Source organism: Pagrus pagrus (assembly GCF_965226575.1).
Source record: "Pagrus pagrus genome assembly, chromosome: 7".
Taxonomy (NCBI): Eukaryota; Metazoa; Chordata; class Actinopteri; order Spariformes; family Sparidae; genus Pagrus; species Pagrus pagrus.
Genome location: NC_140191.1, coordinates 2,342,348 through 2,359,798, shown reverse-complemented (window position 1 = coordinate 2,359,798; position 17,451 = coordinate 2,342,348). Strand labels below are relative to the sequence as shown.

General features: G+C 38.2%; 3 protein-coding genes across 3 annotated transcripts in view; all 3 read right to left on the bottom strand.

The window, feature by feature from the left end:
- LOC311260070 (uncharacterized protein) overlaps positions 1-1,583 on the bottom strand; it is a gene marked incomplete at its 3' end in the record, with an annotated part of 1,988 nt that extends 405 nt beyond the window's left edge. The window contains exons 1-4 of the mRNA XM_084357583.1: positions 1,464-1,583; positions 1,033-1,104; positions 758-847; positions 1-26 (exon numbers count right to left, since the gene is read on the bottom strand). The exon at positions 1-26 is cut by the window's left edge and continues 299 nt beyond it. Coding sequence (XP_084213709.1) covers positions 1-26; positions 758-847; positions 1,033-1,104; positions 1,464-1,491 — 216 coding nt within the window. The 5' untranslated portion in view covers positions 1,492-1,583. The remainder of the gene's footprint in view (positions 27-757; positions 848-1,032; positions 1,105-1,463) is intronic.
- Positions 1,584-10,789: 9,206 nt separating this feature from the next.
- LOC311260069 (uncharacterized protein) lies at positions 10,790-12,981 on the bottom strand (the record flags this gene model as incomplete). Its single annotated transcript, XM_084357582.1, has 6 exons — positions 12,913-12,981; positions 12,465-12,536; positions 12,184-12,273; positions 11,325-11,621; positions 11,064-11,227; positions 10,790-10,906 (listed from the first exon to the last, which is right to left on the bottom strand). Exons 1-6 carry the CDS (start codon positions 12,938-12,940, stop codon positions 10,790-10,792), a joined length of 768 nt encoding a protein of 255 aa, XP_084213708.1. The 5' UTR covers positions 12,941-12,981.
- Positions 12,982-15,500: 2,519 nt separating this feature from the next.
- LOC311260068 (C-type lectin domain family 17, member A-like) lies at positions 15,501-17,167 on the bottom strand (the record flags this gene model as incomplete). The annotated part of the gene is made up of 4 exons (XM_084357581.1): positions 17,088-17,167; positions 16,036-16,356; positions 15,775-15,938; positions 15,501-15,617 (listed from the first exon to the last, which is right to left on the bottom strand). The coding sequence occupies exons 1-4, from the start codon at positions 17,104-17,106 to the stop codon at positions 15,501-15,503; spliced, it is 621 nt and encodes a 206-aa protein (XP_084213707.1). The 5' UTR covers positions 17,107-17,167.
- Positions 17,168-17,451: the final 284 nt, after the last annotated feature.

Genomic DNA, 17,451 nt, shown 5'->3' with positions numbered 1-17,451 from the left:
GTTGTTTTCAGAAATGACCGAAGTAACTACAGTGACAGAGAGTGGAAGATGTTGGTATTGAAGACTTTTTCTCAGGTTCATTTATATAAAACATTTGATAGAAAAACACAATTAAATGTTTTATATTATAATAAAAGACATCGAAGAAGGTTAGTAATTCTCAAATCTATCTTAAAACAATAGTCCTACGAAAATAACTGTTGGACATGTTGGACACAGATGACAGTGCAAAATAAGTTAGAAACTTTGCTCATATCAGGATTCAGTGAACCAAGTTTGTCAAATCAAGTGGTTTTCATCTGAAGTCACTGTCTTTGTTGTACAAAATGTCCTCCATGTGTTTTTGTGTTAAAGAATTTTGTAACTTAAGATGATTCACTCCAGTTTGAACAGGAGGAAGTTTTTTTTAATGCCTCTATGATGGGGAAGGATGGCAGCGCCTTGGTGTTCCTCTGACATAAGCTACTTCCTGTTTAAAATTATGCTATTTGCAACTCTTACTCATGGTTATATTTCATATATGTATTTTATATTTATTTCTTCTTGTAGCCTGGTACGGCCCTCTGAGTCTCGTTGTACGTGTAAAATGACATTTGTACCAGGAAGTCCCACTGAGATCAAGATCTCTTGGGCATTATTGTTTTAAGACAGACTTGAAAAAAATGTGAACCTATCCTTTAAAAAAAGACTGACAACAACAAGCGAAGAAGAAAAGAAGATTTGATCTGAACCAACATTCACATAGAAAAGTACTCACAGTGGATACGAAGGGCCATGATGACGATCAGTATCACCCAACACCCTGCCACTGCTGAAAAAGAGCGAGTGAAGGAGCCAAACTTCTGGTCTGAAAGAAAAAAAGGAATCCAGTTGAAGCTCCTCAACAACTTGATTTAACATTTCAAATGGATTATCAGCTTTCAGACAGTCACCTTCAAAACCTTCGTCACTGCCACATTTGATCAAACATAATAAATACATCTCATGCTGCACAATATCACATTTGTGAAATGTATTGTGTTCATAATTCACCTGAAGTGGCGGCTGTTTTATCCACTGTGCATACTGCTGAGTTAACATAATCAGCTTCTTCCTCAATTTCCTCTGAAAGAAACAAAGTTCAATCACAAATGTTAATGAGACTAAACTGAACTTCCAGATTCAGTCTCAACATGTTGAGCACTCTGGAGAGATGATACAACATTTGATATGAAACAAATACAATATTTTTGTTTGAAATGTGTCGAGCAGAAAAAATGTCAATTCAAAAGACTGGATTTAAACATTTGGACATTTTTAAACCCTGTGGTGCTCAGGTGCTGTCAAACATCAGAAGATAAAACTATAAACTATATATCTGTAACATCTCTACACTGCAACACTTATGTTTTTTATGTTAGTAACTGGTGCATTAAGACATAGCAGACAAAGCAAACACATAAACAGTAGAATTGTTTAAATACCAGTTGCTGCTGTTGGTTTTCTGTTCATCTTGAATGCTGCAGTCCTAAATGAGGGCTTCAAGGTAAGTGTCAAAGTCTGAACTGTTACTGATGTTTGGAGCGAGTCTGGTTCACTGTGAAGGTCTTGACCTTACTTCTGTTTCTGCGGTTGTTTTTTCATCCTAGTAGTTAATTATGTCAAGGGAAGTCTAGAAGTGTGAATTACTGTCCGCACAGTGTCACGTACTGTGTGTTGCTATGACATTAACACTGGGGTATGAAAGTCAGACATGCACAGATTCAAGTAGCTTAAAACACATACATGTTAATACACACACTGCAAACTGTTTCATTGGGATGCTTTTTAATTCATTTCACATCATGAGCATGTATTCTTGATGTCATAAAAATCCTGATTGACATCATACAGAAATGTATTAACTGTTTAATCTGAGCATAAAATGTAGCAGCTGATGATGCGGGAGCTTCAGCCAGATGTGGTGTTTAGGTTAGGCTGCAAACAGGGAAATGGTTGTGTTGTGTTGCATGTATTAATTGATTTATAGTTCATTAATAATGAAGTTCAACATGTGTCGTTGCTCTTATAGTTCCTGTCTGTCGTGCTGCTGTGGCACAGCTTGTATCACAGATGTAAGCTGTGATAAAACATGCACCAGATTCTCACAGTGACATTTCACAGTTCTCTCAGTTCTTTCTTGACCACACCAAAAAAAGAGAGACACCACAAAGAAAACATTCTCGTCAGACATGCAGTGACACTTCCCTAACAACTGAGACTCACTGCCCACAGCTACAAGGCTGATGATGACTTTGTGTGTTGCCGATCGGTTGAGCTTCAAACACGGAAGGACACACTGAAAACCAGGCCTCATTAATAAAACTCTGATGCTGAACTTGGCTTGCATTATGATTACGACTCATTACTCAGGTATTTTCAAACAAACCATGTAGCATGGAGCATAAGCACAGTGTTGTGACGAGAGAAATGAAAAAAATTCAACATTTCTAAACATGGCCCCAGAATTTCTTCGTCTCATCCTGTTCAAAGAGGTCAAAACATCCTGAACAAAGTTTTTCATTCTCACCAAAAACACCTGTTTGGAACATTCCACAGGTGAACAGGTTCGTTGGTAACAGGTGACAGTATGTGACATCATCGAAAGGCTCAGCTGTTCACGAGCAAGGATGGGGCGAGGTTCACCACTTTGTGAAACACAAGATTGTATGAAGGATGTTACTACATGGGCTCAGGAGCACTCCTGTAAAACTGCTGTCTGTACACACAGCTCCTTTGTAAATGATTGCATTCTGTTTTTATTGACAGCGTCTCAACATTTTTGGAATCAGGGTTAAAAGAAAAAGACAATTACAAGAATGTGTGGCAGCACTTTTATTAAACACAACAGGAATTTGCTTGAAGATAGACAGATACGACTTAACTAACTTATTCATGTTAATCTTCTTTACATCAGAACACAAATGCTTTAACAGCTTTGGGATCATTCTGTTATGAACAGGTGATGCAGCGCCCCCTGCTGACCAATCAGCAACAACCATCTTAAATGTTACAATAGAAATAATAAGACAATAAGAAATAAGAGACGTTGAGTACTTTTGTTGGACCCTTTCATCAATCTGCTGATACATAAGTTCTTCACACTGCATCTCTGACAAAGCAGAAGAAAAACACATCCAGATTTGGTTATAATTATCACTTTAGTGCAACTTAAGGCCTCTCACTGTATCCTTTTAAATGCTGATGTCACCTATGGTCAGAACATATAATCCAAAATCTATAAATAAATGACATCTGAGTGTCTGTTTGTTCAGTGACAAACACACGGACACACAAACAGCTTTGAGGATTAATTCACTTGACATAAATGATTGTTTTGACTTTTTCTATAAAAAAATTAAAGTCATTTTTGACAAAAACAAATTGGGAAGTAGAAGAACTGCAATCATCATCATCATCATCATCATCATCATCAGCCATTGTTTTTTCATGGAATATTAGCTGAACATTAAGCTTTTTTACAGCGATGCCCTGAATTCACATTCAAATGGGCTAGATGAAACATATATGGTTGTAACCACGGTAATAACAAAGAAGAAATTATCAAGCTCAAATAATAGCAAATAGATCAATAAAAACAATAACTAGCAAACATCTCTGAATTGATGAACAATCATGGTAAAAGAGAAGAATAACACCACAGCAATAAAAACAATGAATAACAGACATGTTTGAATCACCCAAACTACTTCATTCATCTTCACAGAGCATCCAGGAGCCTTCTGAAGTTTCACTGCAGTGGTTTAACAGATAAAACCGTCTTTGTAATATGTAAGAAAAACGACAAAAACAAGAATGTGTGGCAGCATTTCTATTATATATAATGGACTAAACGAGGAATTAATTGCCAGGTACAGAAATAAAACAAAACATTCACCTCTACATGTTAAAGCTAGGGATGGTTAGCTTTGAGAAACCAGCAGGAGCAAGCTACATTTGAAAGTAAGCAACTGGAGAAAACCCACGGCCTCCCTTCAGGCCTCCCTCCAAACAGAGCCACTTCTCCAAAACACACGAAGGTGCACCACCGGGCGGCACCAACAGCCCTGTACAGTTCTGGCTGTGTTAGCGGCTAGTTTGCTACATTCAACAAGTTCTCTTAGCTTTTAAAGTGCAATATATACAAACAGAAACAAACTCCGCTGAATGCCACGATCATATCATCAGTCAATCAATGGAGCTTTCAGATTTAGGTACTTTGGTTTCGGCTGTTTTGCTGGTGTACGTGTGTTCTTTGTGCTAGCTGGGTTAGCCACTGAACAAGTCTGTTCCTGCTAGTAGTCAGATGTACACCGTTGGTATGAAAGCAGTTATTGGGCACCTGTTTCCCCCTTCCTCCTGTTATCTGCATGTACTGTTTCTAAAATCCCCAACAACCTCCAAGCTCACAAAGAAAGTGACGCTAAAATAAGCTGGTTGCTAACGGCACAGAGCGATGTAAACAAGCTAGCAGCTGTTACCTTTTCTTTTGCAGCGATTTAGCCATTTTATTGCCAGGGATCACTTCCCCATGTGCAAACCAAGTTTCTCCAGACACCAATTTTGCAGGCTCACAGTCGCTGCATCATGGGTTTAGTGCCACCCAAGATGATTGTGATTGGTTTAAAGACATGCAAACAAGCCAGAGCTCTTTTCTCTGGTTCAGGGGCTGTGTGTTTTGTGCTAACTGGGTTAGCTGCTGAGCAACAGGCTCAGCGGCTGTGTATCTGAGCGCTAGTTTGCAGTTAGTTCACTAAGTTCAACAAGCTCTGTTAGCCTTTTTTGTCAAATAAATACATAAATAAACAACTATATTGAAAGGCACAGTCATATAAACTCAAGCAAAATAGTCGTCATGAATGTACCTCAGTCTGAAAAGGCTAGCCAACCTGGTCGCTACTTCTTTTTGCTGTGGATGTGTGCTTTGTGCTAACTGGATTAGCTGCTGAATGACAGGCTCAAGAGGCTGTGAGCATGGTTGTCATCGCTAACCATTTCCAACTATCACATGTTTCATTCACATGTAAGAAAACATATAGCATTATCGTAATGAACCTAAACAACTAACATGGCGTTTGTAAGTACTCACCCCTGTCAAGTTAGCATGTTAGCATTCGGAAACCAATCATTAGAGGCCTGCAACAGCCACATCTTTTTCTAAAACAAATAATACATGTGAGACAAAATATGCTTCTTAGACTACCAACCTTCAGCTTTAATATCCTTCACATCACGATACAAATACACAGTTATAGCGTTACCAATCACTTTATGCCGACATAAAACATGTCCTAGCTGCATCTTGATGAAAGTAGAAGAACACACACACATTTAAAATGCATTCATTCATTATCCTTAAAATGCTTTTCCTTTACAGGGTCACAGGGGCTGGAGCTGATCCCAGCTGACATTGGGCAAGTGGCAGCGACACCCTGGATACATCACCAGTTAATCACAGGGCTGACATATTGAGACAAACAACTATTCACACTCACATTCACAGCATCCAAATTCAAAGTCCGCACAGAAATGCCCTGCCCGCCGGGTCTTCAACGCAGGACCTTCTTGACTTGAAGCAACAGCGCTAACCACTGCACCATAATCTGGTAACTTTCTCAAGTTTTACTGCAGTGGTGTGAGAGACAAAGACTTCTTTTCACAGATCCATGCGTTCTTGTTGCTGCAGTTCACTGATTCCAGTCCTTTTTTGTTGTTTTTTGGGAAAGAAATGGCACAGTGACCTTCAGTAGCAGTTGCTGGTTGTATCCAGGAGCTGAGGGAAGATCATGATGTTTAGATCGAGGCTGATAGAGTTCATGATTCAAAATGTTTAAGAATGTGTGTCTTACGTTTCAGTCAGATTTCTTCCGTCGAGCCACGCCCACTTCCCATCTACGACTCTCAGGCCAATCCAGTATCCATTGACTCCAACATAACTTTTGTCCTTGATGTATTTCTGACACCAGAGAGACAGTTATTATATATTTAAATACTCAAGTTAAGAAAACACACTGTAAATGACAAACTGTTTAGACTTACAGAAAATATTTTTTGTTTAGGCTGTAATTAAAATGTCCTTATAATCATGATTACCTTCTCCGCTGCATTATTTATAACAGCCAATTCTGAAATTCTTCCTTTGCAGTTTGCTTGAGCTTCATCCCAGGATAACTGTTTGTTACTTGGAGCGTTAAGAACCGCGTAGCAGCTGGACTCGTTGTGTAACCAGCCCACCTGACAAGAGTTACACTTTCTCACTGAAAAAACAGAAACCAACCAATAAAAGGCATTACTTCATTATGATATTATTGTTATTGGTTATTTTTGGAAATAATTCATGTGTTCTGTACGTACCACGTCCCTCTCTGGGGCAGTATCGATCAATGCTCCACTGAGCTCGACTGATGTTGAGCTTATTACTCTCTGTCTTCATGTCTTCTAACGTATCAGTCAAGATTTTCATCTGTGTCTCCATCTGCTGATTATTTGTCTTCAGTTCCAGGTTTTCTGCAGTCAGCTTGGCGTTGTTTTCAGAAATGACCGAAGTAACTACAGTGACAGAGAGTGGAAGATGTTGGTATTGAAGACTTTTTCTCAGGTTCATTTATATAAAACATTTGATAGAAAAACAACTAGATAGAAAAGATAGAAACTTTGCTCATATCAGGATTCAGTGAACCAAGTTTGTCAAATCAAGTGGTTTTGTTCTGAAGTCACTGTCTTTGTTGTACAAAATGTCCTCGATGTGTTATCGTGTTAAAGAATGTTGTAACTTAAGATGATTCACTCCAGTATGAAAGGGAGGAAGTTTTTTTTAATGCCTCTATGATGGGGAAGGATGGCAGCGCCTTGGTGTTCCTCTGACCTAAGCTACTTCCTGTTTAAAATTATGCTATTTGCAACTCTTACTCATGGTTATATTTCATATGTGTATTTTATATTTATTTCTTCTTGTAGCCTGGTACGGCCCTCTGAGTCTCATTGTACGTGTAAAATGACATTTGTACCAGGAAGTCCCACTGAGTTCAACATCTCTTGGGCATTATTGTTTTAAGACAGACTTGAAAAAAATGTGAACCTCTCCTTTAAAAAAAGACTGACAACAACAAGTGAAGAAGAAAAGAAGATTTGATCTGAACCAACATTCACATAGAAAGTACTCACAGTGGATACGAAGGGCCATGATGACGATCAGTATCACCCAACACCCTGCCACTGCTGAAAAAGAGCGAGTGAAGGAGCCAAACTTCTGGTCTGAAAGAAAAAAAGGAATCCAGTTGAAGCTCCTCAACAACTTGATTTAACATTTCAAATGGATTATCAGCTTTCAGACAGTCACCTTCAAAACCTTCGTCACTGCCACATTTGATCAAACATAATGAATAAATCTCCTGCTGAACAATATCACATTTGTGAAATGTATTGTGTTCATAATTCACCTGAAGTGGCGACTGTTTTATTCACTGCGCATTCTGCTGAGTTAACATAATCAGCTTCTTCCTCAATTTCCTCTGAAAGAAACAAAGATCAATCACAAACGTTAATGAGACTAAACTGAACTTCACTTCCAGATTCAGTCTCAACATGTTGAGCACTCTGGAGAGACGATACAAAATTATAAAATGAAAAAAATACATGAAACATACAATATTTCTCTTCTAAATGTGTCGAGCAGAGAGGAAAAATTTCAATACAAAAGACTGGATTTAAAAATTTGGACATTTTTAAACCCTGTGGTGCTCAGGTGCTGTCAAACATCACAAGATAAAACTATAAACTATATATCTGTCACATCTCTACACTGCAACACTTATGTTTTTTATGTTAGTAACTGGTGCATTAAGACATAGCAGACAAAGCAAACATATAAACAGTAGAATTGTTTAAATACCAGTTGCTGCTGTTGGTTTTCTGTTCATCTTGAACGCTGCAGTCCTAAATGAGGGCTTCAAGGTAAGTGTCAAGGTCTGAACCGTTACTGATGTTTGGAGCGCGTCTGGTTCACTGTGAAGGTCTTGATCTTACTTCTGTTTTTGCGGTTGTTTTATCAACCGAGTAGTTAATTATGAAATTCTTGTGAAGTCTAGTGGCCCACAGCTACAAGGCTGATGATGACTTTGTGTGTTACCGATCGGTTGAGCTTCAAACACGGAAGGACACACTGAAAACCAGGCCTCATTAATAAAACTCTGATGCTGAACTTGGCTTGCATTATGATTACGACTCATTACTCAGGTATTTTTAAAACAAACCATGTTTTTCTAACACTAACCAGGCGGCTTTGTGTGTAAACCTAAGAGGAGCATAAGCACAGTGTTGTGACAAGAGAGAGATAAAAGCTATTTCTAAACCGGGCACCAGAATTTCTTTGTTCAGGAAGTTGTGACATCTTTGAACAGGATGAGACAAAGTTTTTCATTCTCACTTGTTGAAAGCTTGCAGATATTTTCAATCTTCATCTTCTTTCAAAGATCTTCTTCTTCATCTTCTTTTCATATCTTTCAAACATGTTGGGACAGCAGCAACAAAAGACTGGGAAAGTTGTGGGATGCTCCAAAAAACACCTGTTTGGAACATTCCACAGGTGAACATTTTAATCGGTAATGTGGGAGAAAAAATCGAAGGTCAAGAACAACTGTGGCCTCACAAGATGAGATGTCGTACGTGTAAGGGATAATGTATAGTTCGGAGGTTGTTATGGAGAAAAAAACCCCGACAGGTTGTATGGAACAGAACAGAACAGATCCCTGACAAACCAAAGCTGTTGGAGTCACAGCTTCAAAAACCACCACATTCAGACGCATCTGGGAGATGGGCTACAATGGTCTGGTTCCTCTGGTCACTCCTGAGCCTGAGCCAACGTAGGAAGCGTCTCAACTGGGCCAAGGAGAAGAAGGACTGGACTGTTGGCCAGTGGTCCAAGGTCCTCTTTTCCGATGAAAGTAAAGTGTGCCTTTCATTTGGGAATCAAGGTCCAAGGGTTTGGAGGAAGTGTGAAATATCCACAGTCAGTCATGATTTGGGGTGCAATGTCCGGTGCAGGTGTTGGTAAACTCCACTTTCTTAAATCCAAGGTCAACGTAGCAGTCTACCAGAATGTTTTAGAGGACTTCATGATTCCTTCTGCTGAGGATCTGTATGGAGATGCAGATTTCATCTTCCAGCAGGACCTGGCCCCTGCCCATACCGCCAGAAGCACCAAAACCTGGTTTGATGCCCGTGCCATCACAGTGCTTGACTGGCCAGCCAACTCGCCGGACCTAAACCCCGTTGAGAATCTATGGGGTATTATCAAGAGGAAAATGAGGGGCACCAGACCCAAAAACAAAGAAGAGCTGACAGCAAGCATCAAGGAAATCTGTGCTGCCATAACTCCCAGGCAATGCCACAGGCTGATGGCCTCAATGCCACGGCGCATCGAGGCAGTGATTAAGGCAAAGGGATTCCCAACCAAGTATTGAAGATTGACATATCAAGTACCATCTTTTCATTGATTTGATGTGATCCTAATTTCTTTCTTTTTTTCTGCAAAAACTGAGAAGTAAATGCTGATTTCTTCACAGTATTCTAATTTTTTGAATTCCTGTTTTCGTGGGTTTTATGAGCTGGAAGCCCAAATTATGTACAAATAAACAAATAAATACTTGAAATCGTTTAAATTGTGGGCCCTGAATCTATAATCTATGAAAGTTTAACTGTTTGAATGGAATTATGGAAATAAATAAACTTTTCCATGATATTCAAATTTTTTGGAAAGGGTCTGTACATGCACACATACATACATACACATATACATAAATACACACACACACACACACACATACATACATACATACATACATACATACATTATAAATTATAATTTAATTTGATTTATCAACCATGTATCTTATGTTACTTATGTATGATAGCTTATATTTTGATTTCCTTTGTCTTCTATAAATATGAACTACTCCCAACCATGATAAAATATGGAACAACGAACGGTCTGTCTTACAGTATCACACTGACATTTCACCAGCTTCTGTCAGTTCCTATTGATAAAACAGAACAAGATAAAGACATCACAAAGAAAAACATGAAGTTCCTCTTTGTAAAACACACAGTGTGACAACAATCAATACATAAGAAACAGACAGTAACAGGAATGTGCGGCAGCATTTTTTATTCATCATAATAGACAACCAGAAATGTGCTTCTAGACACACAGATATCACTTAACTGTCATCTTTGCATATTAATAATTTTTCCATTAGAATACAAATGCATGAGAAAACAGCTCTGGGGTCAGTCTGCTGAGAAAAAGTGATGCGGCGCCCCCTGTTGGACAATCAGCAGTAAGAATTTCAATTGTTACACAGTAAACACATTTTTGGTCCCATTCATTAATATATCACTACATACTGACATAAAATGTTTAATCACTACATTTCTAATAAAGCAGAAGAAAGGCGTTCACACATGGAGCACATGCACACATTTGATATGTACAAACCAGCTGATATTCTCTTAACTGTAATTAGTCTTTAGTATCTGGTCACCTTTTTACTGCAGTGGTGTGAGAGACAAAGACTTCTTTTCACAGATCCATGCGTTCCTGTTGCTGCAGCTCACTGATTCCAGTCCGTTGTTTGGGATGTCGTTTGGGAAAGAAATGGCACAGTGACCTTCAGTAGGAGGCGCCTGTTGCATCCAGGAGCTGAGGGAAGATCATGATGTTTAGATCGAGGCTGATAGAGTTCATGATTCAAAATGTTTAAGAATGTGTGTCTTACATTTCAGTCAGATTACTTCCGTCGACCCACGCCCACTTCCCATCTACGACTCTCAGGCCAATCCAGTATCCATTGATTCCTGATCCTGCATAGCTGTTGTCCTTGATGTATTCCTGACACCAGAGAGACAGTTATTATATATTTAAATACTCAAGTTAAGAAAACACACTGTAAATGACAAACTGTTTTTAGACTTACAGAAAATATATTTCATTTAGGCTGTAATTAAAATGTCATTATTTATATTATTGTCCTTATAATCATGAATACCTTCTCCGTTGCATTATTCATAACAGCCAATTCTGAAATTCTTCCTTTGCAGTGTGCTTGAGCTTCATCCCAGGTTAACTGATGATTAGGCAAAGCATTACTAACCGCGTAGCAGCTGGAGTCGTTGTGTAACCAGCCCGCCTGACAAGAGTTGCATTTTCTTACTGAAACAACAGAAACCAACCAATAAAAGGCATTACTTCATTATGATATTATTGTTATTGGTTATTTTTGGAAGTAATTCATGTGTTCTGTACGTACCACCTCCATCTATGGGGCAGTATTGATCAATGCTCCACTGAGCTCGACTGACGTTGAGCTCATTCCACTCTCTCATCTCGGTAAAGTTTTTTCTCTGTGTCTCCAGCTCCTGCTTCTGTGTCCGGTTTTCTGCAGTCAGGTCCGTGTTGTTACTCTCTAAGGCAGTATAGGATTTATTCAGGTTGTCGAACTGGACTGTCAGATCGTTGACAGCTGAGTTCAGTTTGTGGAAGATGTTCGTCAGTTCCTGGTTTCCTGCAGTCAGCTTGGCGTTGTTTTCAGAAATGACCAAAGTAACTACAGTGACAGAGAGTGGAAGATCTATTTATACAAAACATTTGAAAGAAACACAATTAAATGTTTTATATTATAATAAAAGACATTAAAGAAGAAGTTAGTAAATCTCAAATCTATCTTAAAACAATAGTCTTATGAAAATGAGTCTGTTTTCTAATAATCTTCTTTTATTGTAGGACATGTTAGACACAGTCTTATCATGCAAAATACATTCAAAACTTTGCTAATATGAGGATTCAGTGAACCAAGTTTGTCAAATTAAGTGGTTCTTATCTTAAGTCACTGTCTTTGTTGTACAATGTGTACGATGTGTTTCTGTGTTAAAGAATTTTGTAACTTAAGATGATTAACTCGATTTCTCTAACAGCCTGGATTCTCGTTGTGCGTGTACAATGACATTTCTACCAGGAAGTCCCACTGAGTTCAACATCTCTTGGGCATTATTGTTTTAAAACATGGCTTGAAAAAATGTGAACCTCTCCTTTAAAAAAAAACTGACAACAACAAGCGAAGAAGAAAAGAAGATTTGATCTGAACCAACATTCACATAGAAAGTACTCACAGTGGATACGAAGGGCCATGATGACGATCAGTATCACCCAACACCCTGCCACTGCTGAAAAAGAGCGAGTGAAGGAGCCAAACTTCTGGTCTGAAAGAAAAAAGGAATCCAGTTGAAGCTCCTCAACAACTTGATTTAACATTTCAAATGGATTATCAGCTTTCAGACAGTCACCTTCAAAACCTTCGTCACTGCCACATTTGATCAAACATCATAATCTGTAAATAAATCTCCTGCTGAACAATATCACATTTGTGAAATGTATTGTGTTCATAATTCACCTGAAGTGGCGGCTGTTTTATCCACTGTGCATTCTGCTGAGTTAACATAATCAGCTTCTTCCTCACTTTCCTCTGAAAGAAACAAAGTTCAATCACAAACGTTATTGAGACTAAACTGAACTTCACTTCCAGATTCAGTCTCAACATGTTGAGCACTCTGGAGAGACGATACAAAATTCGATATGAAACAAATACAATATTTCTGTTCTAAATGTGTCGAGCAGAAAAAATGTCAATACAAAAGACTGGATTTAAAAATTTGGACATTTTTAAACCCTGTGGTGCTCAGGTGCTGTCAAACATCAGAAGATAAAACTATAAACTATATATCTGTCACACGGTACTCTACACTGCAACACTTATATGACCAGTTAATTTATGTCAGTAACTGGTGCATTAAGACATAGCAGACAAAGCAAACATATAAACAATAGAATTGTTTAAATACCAGTTGCTGCTGTTGGTTTTCTGTTCATCTTGAACGCTGCAGTCCTAAATGAGGGCTTCAAGGTAAGTGTCAAAGTCTGAACTGTGACTGATGTTTGGAGCGCGTCTGGTTCACTGTGAAGGTCTTGACCTTACTTCTATTTTTGCAGCTGTTTTTTCGACCTAGTAGTTAATTATGTCAAAGGAAGTGTAGTGGTGTGAATTACTGTCTGCACAGTGTCACGTACTCTGTGTTACTATGACATTAACACTGAGGTATGAAAGTCAGACATGCACAGATTCAAGTGGCTTAAAACACATACATGTTAATACACACACTGCAAACTGTTTCATTGGGATGCTTTTTAATTCATTTCACATCATGAGCATGTATTCTTGATGTCATAAATATCCTGATTGACATCATACAGAAATGTATTAACTGTTTAATCTATGAATAAAATGTAGCAGCTGATGACGCGGGAGCTTCAGCCAGATGTGGTGTTTAGGTTAGGCTGCAAACAGGGAAATGGTTGTGTTGTGTTGCATGTATTAATTGATTTATAGTTCATTAATAATGAAGTTAAACATGTGTCGTTGCTCTTATAGTTCCTGTCTGTCGTGCTGCTGTGGCACAGCTTGTATCACAGATGTAAGCTGTGATAAAACATGCACCAGATTCTCACAGTGACATTTCACAGTTCTCTCAGTTCTTTCTTGACCACAACAAAAAAAGAGAGACACCACAAAGAAAACATTCTCGTCAGACATGCAGTGACACTTCCCTAACAACTGAGACTCACTGCCCACAGCTACAAGGCTGATGATGACTTTGTGTGTTACTGATACTCAGGTATTTTTAAAACAAACCATGTTTTTCTAACACTAACCAGGCGGCTTTGTGCGTAACCCTAAGAGGAGCATAAGCACAGTGTTGTGACAAGAGAGAGATAAAAAAAATCAACGTAAACAAACATGAAGTTGCAACATAAGGAAAAATGCAGTCTTAATGTATCTGTAGTTTTGCAGAAACGTACTTAGCTAACATTTATTCGAGTGGCTGAGTTGTAGAAAATGGCATCGCACATTTCAAGCCCTTCGTTGTGCATCGGTAATGTCTATAATGTTTATAAATATGTACTACTCCCTCCTCTCTCTCTCTCTCTCTCTCTCTCTCTCTCTCTACATATATATATACAGGAGGAAGGATAACATGTATACATATATAAATCAATATATAAGCTATTATACATAAGAAACATAAGATACGTTATTGATAAATTAAATTATATTTTGCTGGACATATTTGGTTATATATTATATATATATGTTTGTATGTTTATGTGTATATATGTGTGTGTATTTAAATATATATGTAAATAAATATATATATACAAATATATATATATATATTAATCAATCAATAAAACATACGGCTCAAGTCAAGCAATCTGATTGGTCTTCAGGGTATAATAACCACAGTTTCAACTGTTCCCACTGAGTGAAAATATGTCCAAAAGATTTCTTTTCAACGCCTTTGCCGATGTGGCTCTGCCAGAATCGGACTGAGCCGGTCTTCTTGGTGACGTCGTGTTTGCCCATAGGTCACATGTGAATGTATTTTCATTGCTGTTGTAAAGATACTTTTGTTCATCACTTACAGGGAAATGGCTGTGCTCGGTCAGTTGGTTGTATTACTTACTCTAATAAATAAAGTCAAGTTTATTTCCAGCAAAGATGAGGACAACACCACATTAAACATTTGTCTGTCCCATATCTGAAAGATCGTCGCTATGATGTATCACAACCATGATAAAATATAGAACAATGAACGGTCTCTTATCACACTGACATTTCACCACCGTCTGTCAGTTCTATTGATAAAACAGAACAAGATAAAGACATCACAAAGAAAAACATGAAGTTCCTCTTTGTAAAACACACAGTGTGACAACAATCAATACATAAGAAACAGACAGTAACAGGAATGTGCGGCAGCATTTTTTATTCATCATAATAGACAACCAGAAATGTGCTTCTAGACACACAGATATCACTTAACTGTCATCTTTGCATATTAATAATTTTTCCATTAGAATACAAATGCATGAGAAAACAGCTCTGGGGTCAGTCTGCTGAGAAAAAGTGATGCGGCGCCCCCTGTTGGACAATCAGCAGTAAGAATTTCAATTGTTACACAGTAAACACATTTGTGTTTTTTTTTTGGTCCCCTTCATTAATGTATCACTACACACTGACATAAAATGTTTAATCACTACATTTCTAATAAAGCAGAAGAAAGGCATTCACACATGGAGCACATGCACACATTTGATATGTACAAACCAACTGATGTTCTCTTAACTGTAATCAATCTTTAGTATCTGGTCACCTTTTTACTGCAGTGGTGTAAGAGACAAAGACTTCTTTTCACAGATCCATGCGTTCCTGTTGCTGCAGCTCACTGATTTCAGTCCGTTGTTTGGGACAGAAATGGCACAGTGACCTTCAGTAGCAGTTGCTGGTTGTATCCAGGAGCTGAGGGAAGATCATGATGTTTAGATCGAGGCTGATAGAGTTCATGATTCAAAATGTTTAAGAATGTGTGTCTTACGTTTCAGTCAGATTACTTCCATCGACCCACGCCCACTTCCCATCTACGACTCTCAGGCCAATCCAGTATCCATTGATTCCTGATCCTGCATAGCTGTTGTCCTTGATGTATTCCTGACACCAGAGAGACAGTTATTATATATTTAAATACTCAAGTTAAGAAAACACACTGTAAATGACAAACTGTTTTTAGACTTACAGAAAATATATTTCATTTAGACTGTGATTAAAATGTCATTATTTTTATTATTGTCCTTAAAATCATGAATACCTTCTCCTTTGCATTATTCATAACAGCCAATTCTGAAAATCTTCCTGTGCAGTCTGCTTGAGCTTCATCCCAGGTTTTCTGATCAGCAGTTTCAGCGTTACGAACCGTGTAGCAGCTGGACTCGTAGTGATACCAGCCACTCTGACAAGAGCTACAGTTTCTCACTGAAAACACAGAAACCAACCAATAAAAGGCATTACTTCATTATGACATTATTGTTATTGGTTATTTTTGGAAATAATTCATGTGTTCTGTACGTACCACGTCCCTCTCTGGGGCAGTATTGATCAATGCTCCACTGAGCTCGACTGACGTTGAGCTTAATGCTCTCTGTCTTTATGTCTTGTAACGTCTCAGTCAAGTTTTTTCTCTGTGTCTCCAGCTCCTGGTTTTGTTTCTTCAGTTCCTGGTTTTCTGCAGTCAGGTCTGTGTTGTTACTCTCTAAGGCAGTATAGGATTTATTCAGGTTGTCGAACTGGACTGTCAGATTGTGGACAGCTGAGTTCAGTTTGTGGACGATGTTCGTCAGTTCCTGGTTTCCTGCAGTCAGCTTGGCGTTGTTTTCAGAAATGACCGAAGTAACTACAGTGACAGAGAGTGGAAGATGTTGGTATTGAAGACTTTTTCTCAGGTTCATTTATATAAAACATTTGATAGAAAAACACAATTAAATGTTTTATATTATAATAAAAGACATCGAAGAAGGTTAGTAATTCTCAAATCTATCTTAAAACAATAGTCCTACGAAAATAACTGTAGGACATGTTGGACACAGATGACAGTGCAAAATAAGTTAGAAACTTTGCTCATATCAGGATTCAGTGAACCAAGTTTGTCAAATCAAGTGGTTTTCATCTGAAGTCACTGTCTTTGTTGTACAAAATGTCCTCCATGTGTTTTTGTGTTAAAGAATTTTGTAACTTAAGATGATTCACTCCAGTTTGAACAGGAGGAAGTTTTTTTTAATGCCTCTATGATGGGGAAGGATGGCAGCACCTTGGTGTTCCTCTGACCTAAGCTACTTCCTGTTTAAAATTATGCTATTTGCAACTCTTACTCATGGTTATATTTCATATATGTATTTTATATTTATTTCTTCTTGTAGCCTGGTACGGCCCTCTGAGTCTCGTTGTACGTGTAAAATGACATTTGTACCAGGAAGTCCCACTGAGATCAAGATCTCTTGGGCATTATTGTTTTAAGACAGACTTGAAAAAAATGTGAACCTATCCTTTAAAAAAAGACTGACAACAACAAGCGAAGAAGAAAAGAAGATTTGATCTGAACCAACATTCACATAGAAAAGTACTCACAGTGGATACGAAGGGCCATGATGACGATCAGTATCACCCAACACCCTGCCACTGCTGAAAAAGAGCGAGTGAAGGAGCCAAACTTCTGGTCTGAAAGAAAAAAAGGAATCCAGTTGAAGCTCCTCAACAACTTGATTTAACATTTCAAATGGATTATCAGCTTTCAGACAGTCACCTTCAAAACCTTCGTCACTGCCACATTTGATCAAACATAATAAATACATCTCATGCTGCACAATATCACATTTGTGAAATGTATTGTGTTCATAATTCACCTGAAGTGGCGGCTGTTTTATCCACTGTGCATACTGCTGAGTTAACATAATCAGCTTCTTCCTCAATTTCCTCTGAAAGAAACAAAGTT